A 10,779-nucleotide genomic window follows, 5' to 3' on the forward strand; every position below is an offset into this window, starting at 1 on the left:
ATCACTCAAAACTTTTGTCGCATTTGGAGACATCATCTAGAACTACAAGGAGGACACGACGAGGAAGTCGCTGGAATGAGTGGGGAGAATGTCATGGTGCCTCAATATTCCTAGCCCAAGGGGAGGCCCAATCGTCTAAGTAGGCCCAACCCAAGAAACATTCTAGTTGGAAGGCATGTGCTAAATTAGTGTTATTAATTGGTAGTTAAAAGGCATGTACTAGATTAGTGCATTATTAATTGACAATAAAATGCATATCCTAAATTAATGCGTCACTAATTTGTAGTTATAAGAAATACCCTAAATTAGTGCGTCACTAATTGACAATTAGAAGTATTTCCTAAATTAGTGCGTCATTAATGTGGTAGTTATAATGAGTCCTATAAATACCGCAAAGGTATTACTTTGTAAATCACCAAGTATTCAAATTATATAATATTATTCTTTGTGAGAGTTTATTCTATCTAGAATTCTTGTGTCATATCTAATTAGCATCGAGTGTTGTTTCGAATAAGGCTAACTAGTTACTCGTTTTTGTGAAGTTCGTAACTAGTACCGCACAGATCGTTGTTGAAAGACCGAGCTCTTGACAAATTATAGTCGAGAGAGAAAAATTAGGGTTTAGAAAAATATAAATTTAATAAACATGAATGTGGAAAAGAAGAGCATATATAGTCTTAAAATGTGTAACAGTACACTAATACAAATAGAAGGAGTAAATTGATTATAGTTTGGGTTGTCTATATTGTTTGTAGATTATGCTTATCCATGATAAACCACTACCATATTATTTATATATTTAATGAAGAGACTTCTCACATTTATTATATTATAGACTTCCCAAACTCTTGGGTTATCCAAGAGTTCCTTCAAACCATATTTTTATTCTAAAACATGCCCCCCAACTATTTTATTGTAAAAATGCATAAAGAGTTAAACCTACTATTTTATTCTGAATTCTTAGAAGTTTGAATTATCCGATTCTCAATCTATGACCTAATGGAATAGGTCGATGGTAACTCAGTGCCAGCTTAATTAACATTATCTAGGTGAAAGAATAAACATAACAAATTTTATGTCTAAAATCTGACTGAATCAAGACCACAGTGAAACAGTTATATACTTTGGCTATGGAAACAACCATCGAAACAAATATAAAATAAAAAAGATCAAATCAGACGTGCTATTAAGTAGTAACACAATACTAAATTTTAAATATGCTCTATAAAATATTCAACATCAGAAGATTTCATATTTGGAAAGTTGATAAAACTTCTTCTTGTCCTCATCCCACAAAAGGGTATTATTATTTTTTTATAAATTGTCTTCATCTTCTCTACATTCCAGCTGCATACATTTTATCTTCTCTCCTGCTATTCTCATGGCATTATTAATTTCTTTCATCTTCATCCTGAGCTTAATATGGTGCACATCATTTCTACTTAAAAAGTTCTCAAGAAATGCTCAAAAGAAACAATCGTTGTCGCTGCCTCCAGGACCAATGGGGTTACCCCTTTTTGGGAACCTCCCTTTCCTAAATCCGGAGCTTCACTCACACTTCACTACCTTGGCCATGACCTATGGCCCAATCTTCTCCCTCCGACTCGGAAACAAGAACGCAGTTATAATCTCTACTCCCTCGCTGGCACAAGAAGTTCTAAAAGATAAGGACATCATCTTTGCCAACCGAGAAGTCCCTATTGCCGGTAAACTTGGGTTCTATGGCGGTTCTGACATTTTGTGGAGCCCTTGCGGACCTGAATGGCGAATGCTAAGGAAAATATGCGTCGATGAGATGCTTAGCAGATCGAAGGTGGATTCATTCTATCATATCCGGCAAAGGGAGGTTCGAAAGATGGTCAATAGCCTTTGGGTCCGGAGGATGTCGCAGGTGGATGTTGGGGAAGAGATGTTCATGATGGTGTTGAATTCAATAAGCACCATAATGTGGGGAGAATGTGGAAATGAGATGATGGAAAGGAATCTAGGGACTGAGTTCCGTCTCTTTGTGGAAGAGTTCTTAATGCTGTTGGGAGTACCAAATATATCAGATTTCATTCCAAGTCTAGCATATTTTGACTTGCAAGGTATAGAGAAAAAGATGAAGAGATTGGTGAAGAGAATTGATAATGTTTTTGAACTGATGATCAATGAACGAAAGAGAGAGGATGATAATAATAAGAAGGATTTTCTGCAAGGTCTATTGAATTTGAAGAAAGAAGGAGGGGATGCTAAAACGCCTCTAACTGAATCTCATCTTAAATCGCTTTTAATGGTAAATATCTATATGCTTTCTATGATACCTACTTAAACATATCCAACGAGATCAAATTGAAATGAATTAATTTGGTGGACTTTGTTTGAGAAAAAATGGAGTTGGTAAATAATGAAGAACCATGATACACTTCTTTAATAAAATTGTTGAGAGCATTAATCATTTTGTTTTATCTTGACAGGATATGGTTATTGGAGGGACAGGTACAACAACAAACATGATGGAATTCATGTTGGCTGAGATGATGAACAACCCTCAAATAATGAAGAAAGCACAACAAGAATTAGAAGTTGTGGTTGGCGCAAACAATATAGTTGAGGAATCACACATTCAGAAATTACCTTATTTGTATGCAGTCATGAAAGAGACCCTCCGCTTACACCCTCTTGTGCCCCTTCTTGTACCACACTGCCCTAGCGAGTCTTGCACCATCGGTGGGTACACCATCCTCAAGGGTACTCATGTTTTCATTAATGTGTGGGCCATACATCGAGACCCTTCGTTTTGGGAGAATCCACTTAAGTTTAATCCTGAAAGGTTTATGAAGTCTAAGTTGAACTATAGTGGAAATGACTTTAACTACTTACCATTTGGCTCAGGTAGAAGAATATGTGTGGGCATTGAAATGGCAGAAAGAATGTTTTTGTACTTGTTGGCTTCACTAGTCCACTCGTTCGAGTGGAAAGTGTCTAACGGAGAGAAGTTAGACTTAGAAGAAAAGTTTGGACTTGCACTAAAGAAGAAAACCCCTCATATGGCAATACCAACACCTAGGCTATTGAGTCAAGCTTTATATGAGTAGTTATAAAGTATTGTATGAATATTGATGGTTAAACAAAATCTTAAAGAGAATAAAATATTTAAATAAGAAGAAAATATAAGAAAAGCAAATTGTTCAAATAAACTTTTCATTGGTCTGTTTATCTAATTTTCTTTCACTACATTTTACTTCCTTTTACCTTTTTATGTAATTAATAATGCCAGCTTGTGCAATTCACCATGGTGATTAATATTTGTATTGCAATATCTGCCAAAATTTGTTAACTTTTGCTACTTTTATGTTGGTGGGTATAATCTCAATATTTATGATTATTCTTATTTTATCTTGTTATTATGTTATTTGAAGTATGATGAAAAGATCACAAAATTCTTGTAAATAGGCCAGAAAGTATTTACATTTAAAAGAAATCGTCACTTTGTCGATAATCAATGTTCTATCATGAAAATAATACCATATAATAAATGGATGCATACGGACAATGTTTTAGGATTAGATGTATAGTCTTCCATCAAGTAACCTTGTTAACTCTTGTTCGGATCTTTTCTAATTTAGTCTCTTTTGTTGTTGTTGATCATTTGGTGGTGACATATATTGGATAGTTGGTAAGTGATAAAGAATTAATGTTGAAAGAGTTTCTAACATTCCCCAATGTGGTTAGAAACAAGGAACAATTTATGGTAGAGCAGAGATAGAAGAAAAATTGGAATAATTTCGGCATTGAATATGTTTGTCATTGTTTTAAACAAAAGATGATTAATACTCGTAAACATATTTTTTCAGACAAATAAGTACAATACATTTAACTTTTTTTACAAAACAAAGAAATCCCCTTTTATTCCAAATGTATAACATTTAAACATAATTTTTTTGAAAATCTCAACTGAAGATAGTCGCGAGTTAATAAGGGTGATCACGAGAATTGAGGTTAAAGAGACTTTGTTTAGTATTGATAGGAATAAGAGTCCGGGTCCAGATGGTTCAACGCATAATTCTTCAAGGATAATTGGTCGATTGTGGGTAATGATGTTACAAATGGGGTTCTTGAGTTTTTCAAGAAGAGGAAGATGCTGAAGCAATGGAACACGACTGTCCAAACCTTGATCACTAAAACTAAGGTGCCCGAAAAAGAAAAAGATTTCAGACCAATTTTCTGATGCAATGTGGTTTATAACATTATTTCAAAAATCATTTCTAGACGTTTTAAAAAAGTCATAAGAAAAATTATAAATCTCAATCAGTCTGCATTCATCCCCGGAAGAACAATTTCCCATAATATTCTTCTCATGCAGAGGTTTCTTAAAGGCTATGGGAAAAAGAAAATATCTCTGAGAGTGAATTTTAAAATAGACATCAAGAAAGCTTCTGACTCTGTTAAATTGAAAGTCATTCTGGATTTTTTGCTTGTTTCTATTTTCCTATGATTTTATTGATTGGATTATGCAATGCGTTTCTTCATCATATTTTGTTGTTAACGTCAATGGAGTCCATGGAGGCTATTTCAAGGATAAAAATAGGGTAAGACAAGGGGACCCCCTCTCTTCTTTCCTTTTTGTATCTATCATGGCGATCTTTGAGAGCATCTTTGCGATGTTCCGAAAGAATCGTCCATACATTTTTCACCAATTCTGTGTGGTAGAGGAGGTAACCCATTTATGCTTTGCTGACGATTTGTTCATTCTAGCGCACGCAGACATTGATTCCATTAAAACTATTAGGGCTCCACTAACGTTCTTTTCTGAAGTTATAGGTTTAACTATTAATGAAAACAAAAATGTGGCATTTTATGGAGGCGTGAATGACGAAACGAAGCAGGACATATTCAACATCATGGACATCAAGGAAGGCAGTTTTCATGTAAGGTACTTAAGAATTCCGATAACCGCGAAGCAGATCGAGATCTCACACTATAAGCCGCTGATTGAAAAGGTAAAAAATGCGATATCTGGTTGGGCAGTAAAAAAACTTTCTTATGCATGGAGGATCGAACTTATCAAAACCGTGGTCATATGAATAGTTGGCTACTAGGCGCAGAAAATGGTCATTTCGAAGAAGGTAATGAAGGAGTTCGATACACTGATGAGGAACTTTATCTGGGGCAGTAGCGGATGAGGAGGAAAAAAAGTCAAATGGACCGCTCTCTGCAAACCGAAGGACGAGGGAGACATCGGCTTGAAGAACTGTATCGAGTGGAACAAGGCACTCACCTTCAAGCATTTGTGGGCTTTGGAGCGCAATCAAGAGTCACTATGGTTCAAATGGGTGCATACGAGGTTTATGAAATACGAAACCAGTATCTGGACCTGCAAAATTAATGAAAGTATGAACTGGTCTCTAAAAAAGATTCTTAAACTAAGAAGCGATATTGAATATCTTTATGACATTCGGCCAGGGGACGGGAAAGACACTCTATTCTGGAACGACCCCTAGTTCGAAAACCAGCCTATCATCCATAATGAGGAGTTTCAAAATACCCGCATCAGAAGGGAATCCACAGAAGCGAAAATCAGAGACATTAAAGACGGGAATTGGGACTCACTCCTGAGAAGAAATCCAGAAGGACGGAGGATACTTGATTATATAAGTAACATACAACTACACGACAGACCGAATATTCATGAATGGAAAGCTAAGGACAATGGGAAGCTGGTATTGAAGATAATATGGGAGGTAACACGAGAAAAAGCACAGAAAGTAGAATGGGCTCCTCTTGTATGGTCAATGAAGATTATCCTTAGACGTCAGTTCATCCTATGGATTGCCTACTGGGAAAGACTCAGCACTCGTGATCGTATCAGCAAGTATATGAGCATCCCAAACACGAACTGTCTTCTATGTAGAGAAATGATGAAACCATAGATCACTTATTCGGGAGCTACTGTATTGCTTCAGAGCTTTAGGACAGATTCTATAAAAGCCTGGAGCTGATCAGTTTCCCGAGCGAATGAAATGAAATCAAAGATGCAACATTAATCAAAGGCAAGGGAAATAGATTGCAACAAGCGTGTTCAAGTGCGGCTTTGGAGAAGTGGTGTATAATATTTTGCAAGAACGGAATGCAAGGGTATATGGCAGAACCCGCAGGAGCGTTAAAGAGTGATGGAATGATATTGTATCGGATTACAGCGCCCTTGCGGGAACGTGGATAAGAATACCAAGCACGAAGCAGAACTGAAATATGTGTAGAAATTTGAATTTACCATTTTTTAAACTCACTAGAATTGAGAGCATTGTAATTAGATAATTCAATTACGTTTTTAGTTTTTTAGATTTTATTCAGAATGTAACGACTTTAAAATCATTCTAAGCCTGTCTAGAATGATCTCTTAAACTCGTGGTTTTTTTCCCCATTTTTGGGAATTTTTAATGAAATGACGCTAAGTCGTTTTTTCCAAAAATAAAAATAAAATGGGTACACAGAGGTTTATGAAATAGGAAACCATTATCTAGAATTGCAGAATCAACGAAGGTATGAGCTGGTCACTCAAGAAAATTCTTAAACTAAGAAAAGATATAGAAAATTTCTACGACATTCGGCTAAAGGACGGGAAATGTACTCTATTCTGGCACGACCCCTGGTTCGAAAATCAGCCTATCATTCACAAGGAAGAGTTCAAGAATATCCGCATCAGAAAAGACTGTGCAATTGCAAAAATCAGAGATATCAAAGATGGGAACTGGGACTCGCTCTTAAGAAGAGTTCAAGAAGGGAAGAGGATACTAGATCACATAAACAGCATACAACTTCACAACAGACCCGATGTTCATTAATGGAAAGTCGAAGAAAATGGGAAGCTGATTTAAAAAAGAATATGGGAGGTAAGCCAGGAAAAAGCACAGAAAGTAGACTGGGCTCCTCTTGTATGGTCAACCAAGATAATCCCACGATACTAGTTCATTCTATGGCTCGCCTTCTGTGAAATACTCAGTACTCGAGACCGCATCAGTAAGTTTATGAGCATCCCGGACGTGAACTGTCTACTATGCAACGGAAATAAGGAAATCACTGATCACCTGTTTGGAAGCTGTAGTATCGCTATGGAGCTTTAGGATCGTTTTGCAAAGAGTCTGGAGATGATCAGTTTCCCGAAAGAATGGAATGAAATCAAGGAGATAACAGTACTCAAATCCAAAGGAAATAGATTAGCAACAAACGTATTCAAATGTGTCTTTGGAGCAGTGGTCTACAACATATGGCAAGAACAAAACACAAGAGTTTATGGCAGAATTTGCAGGAGTGTTGAGAGCTATGGAGAGAAATCGTCTCAGAATGTGGCGCCCTCACGCGAACATGGAGGAGAATTCCAAGCACGGAGCAGAACTGTATATATGAAGAAATTAGAATCTACATTTTACAAAAATCACTAGAATTGAATGCATTGTAATGAGATAATATGTTTACATTTTTAGCTTTTTAGAGTTTATTCAGAAATTGTTACGAATTCAAAATCGTTCTAGGCCTGTGTAGAATGATCCCGTAAAACTCGTGGTTTTTTCCATTTTGAGAATTTTTAATGAAATGATGCTATGTCGTTTTTCCAAAAAAAATATTATTTTTTTAGTAATATTCATATTTGAGAACACGTTTTAGTTTATAAAAAGAATGTCTATTTTATTGCCATGGGTCAAACCTCATCTCACTCTATTTATCCCATCACTCATTTTATCCATTAAAATATCAAATATTTTTTATCTAATATATTTTTTCTCTTTTTTCTATATCTATTTTGAGGGTAGAATATTCATTAAACTTTATAAACCTAGTAAACCTAGTTTGTTTTTTAATTAAATCAAACAAATATTTTATCAAAAACCCAAATATAAAAAAAAAAACAAGAACAAACAACTCATAGGCAAAATATTTCATTAAAGTCTAAGAAATGACAATTTTAGGATTAAACAAACGGAAATTCATACATTTCAAGATATTGGAATAGTTGAAGGAAGCCTTACTTCATTGAAATAGCCAAATGGGAAAACAATCCAAATTAATTATTTTGAATTGGTTCTAAATCTGTTTTTTCATAACAAAATATTAATAAATTTATCAATATTTATCTAAATTATGTATATTTCATAATTAATATTATTTCATTTAAATCAATATTATGATACAATACTTAATAAAAATATTTCTAAAAATCTTTATCTATTATAGAGACACCCACTCATGTTCATCTTCAAAAACTATTTCTAAATTGAGGCCAATTAGTGTTCATTATAGATATACTTCTATTATATTTCCTTATGAGATTTTGCATAATTAAAATTCATGAAAGATCCGTCAATGTCGGCCCCGAGATTTTGGCTTCCCCAGTTCACGTAAAAAAAAAAACGTTAAAAATTATTTTTAACTATACTTATTTTAGTTTAAAAAATTGTTTTTTAAGTAAGATTTGCCCATAACCTAATTAAAAAATATTTATTATAAACCATTATATAAAAAAGATATTTGGTTAGAAAAATAATAAATTTAACTAAATTTTTTACTTTTATTTAATAAATGGGCTGTCATGTGGTGTACCGTCATATCCAGTGGACTTGTTGGCTTACCCAGACCATTGAAAATATTAAGGCAAGACAACACATTAATCTTCCATTATATTTGTAATTATTTTGATTTTTCTATATTATTTAGTTAAAACGACTTTCATTCATATAATTTTGTATTATTATTTATAAATAATTAACAATTTCTATTTTATTTCACAGTGTTGCGACCTTTGCGATCTCCTACATGAAATAGTTTTCTTTCCAGAAAAAAAAGAAAAATATAAATTGATTCATTTCTTAATTCTTCTTTCAATAAGGGATTTGATGAGGTGGCAATTGATTGAGGTTGGTCTTGTTGACATGGCATTCTTGTTGTTAAAAGATTATATAATGTTAATATTTGCAACTATTTATATTCTAATACTTATAGAACTGAGTTTTAAATGTTCTTTTACTACTTTCTTATTTACACAACTGTAAAAAATTAATTTCAATAAATACTTATCAAACTGTTTGGAGCAATACCTAGGATTAACAACAAAAGATATAGCCGACGAAATCCAACTATCGTTGCTATTACCTTTAAAGACGGTAATTTAAGCAATATCTAACACTTTACACTTTATTTTTGTTGACTTGTGGAGCCTACAATTATAATAAACTTTACATAAGTTAATTAGATTGATTGGGTGTGTGTTTGAGTTTGGACTTGGGCCTACCTAAGAGTTATTTAGATTTATTACCTTAATATTTATACTATAAATATGTTATTGTTAAATTTATATTATAAGACAAAATTCTAGAGACATAAATAATGTGAGGCAAAACTTTGTATTATTTCTTCTTCATAGTGAAATATGGTAGTGACTATTAGAGCTACTAGGATAGATAAGAGCTTTTGAAACGATGACAAGTTAGTACGATATAGGACATGATATTGGAAGATTTGATGGGAAAAAGCTTCATGTTCCTATAAGTGAGAAATCAAAGAAGATTGATGAAATTGAATGGAAACTCTTTGATAGACGGGTTTTGGGAGTTGTCTAATTGACATTAGCCAAAAATGTTGCTCACAACGTAGCAAAATAGATGATCACAATGAGTCTGATAAAAAAGCTCTCTCTGATATGTATGAAAAACCATTTGCTAACAACAAGGTACATTTAATGAAAATACTATTTTTACTTAAGATTGGTTGATGAAACTTCTATCACTACTCATTTGAATGAATTCAATACAATTGTGAATGAATTGCTATTTATTGAGATTGATTTTTTAGATTAAGTTAGTGCCTTGATTTTGTTAGGATCTCTACTGAATAACTAGGAACCTATGAGAGCAATAATTAGTAACTCTATTGCAAATATAAAATTGAAATTTATTAAAGTTAAAGATCGCATTTTTGATAAAGAGGTTCGTAAAATTAAATCTGGTGAAATATTTACAAGTTATACTCTGAATGTTAAAAACAATGACATATGTAATTATAGAAATCTCAATCAAGATTAGAACACATATATGTCGAGGAATAGGAGGATTCACTCAATGTATGGGCAGACATTTGATTGCCGGAATTGTGGTAAGTAGAGTCACTTGAAGAAGAACTGCAAAACACTAAAGAGTAATGGTGATGATAAAAATGATTCAGTCAACGTAGTTATAGAAACTATCACTGATGCATTAATAAGTTTTGGAATTGAGAGTGTCTTTCCACACCACTACTTACAAAGAATTATTGGAGAATTATGTGGCTGAAACTGTGGAAATATTTATCTAGCAGATTGTGAGTCACTAGTTATGGTTATATTTGGAATATTAATAAAGTGAGATACATTCCGGGTTTAATACGTAATTTGATTTCTATTACACAGTTTGATGAAGAAGGTCATAATTTATGTTTTGGAAACAGTACCTGGAAGGTGTATAAATGAGAAATAAATGTTGCTCTATGTCACAAAACTGGAACGTTATAGATAACGTCAATATGTAGAAACATATTTGTTGTTGTTGATGACTCGAAGAACACTATGTTATGGCATTGCAGGTTAAGGCATATGGGCAAAAAAATGATGAAAACTCTATTGAAGAATTGTTGGATTCTAGAACTGAAGTCTTTTTAGTTCAGCATTAGTAATGCGAAAGCTACGTTCTTGGATAATAGAAACGTGTGAGTTTTTTAAAGATTGGGAAGGAGCTCAAGAAAGAAATGTTAGAGTTGGTATACACTAATGTC

At 33.6% G+C, this 10,779-nt stretch overlaps 1 protein-coding gene across 1 annotated transcript; it reads left to right on the forward strand.

The window, feature by feature from the left end:
- Nucleotides 1-1,282: 1,282 nt before the first annotated feature.
- On the forward strand, nucleotides 1,283-3,378 carry LOC124932196 (flavonoid 3'-monooxygenase-like). The gene is made up of 2 exons (XM_047472813.1): nucleotides 1,283-2,275; nucleotides 2,457-3,378. The coding sequence occupies exons 1-2, from the start codon at nucleotides 1,382-1,384 to the stop codon at nucleotides 3,075-3,077; spliced, it is 1,515 nt and encodes a 504-aa protein (XP_047328769.1). The 5' UTR covers nucleotides 1,283-1,381; the 3' UTR covers nucleotides 3,078-3,378.
- The last annotated feature ends 7,401 nt before the right edge of the window (nucleotides 3,379-10,779 follow it).

This window comes from Impatiens glandulifera, chromosome 3 (assembly GCF_907164915.1).
Source record: "Impatiens glandulifera chromosome 3, dImpGla2.1, whole genome shotgun sequence".
NCBI classification, from domain to species: Eukaryota; Viridiplantae; Streptophyta; class Magnoliopsida; order Ericales; family Balsaminaceae; genus Impatiens; species Impatiens glandulifera.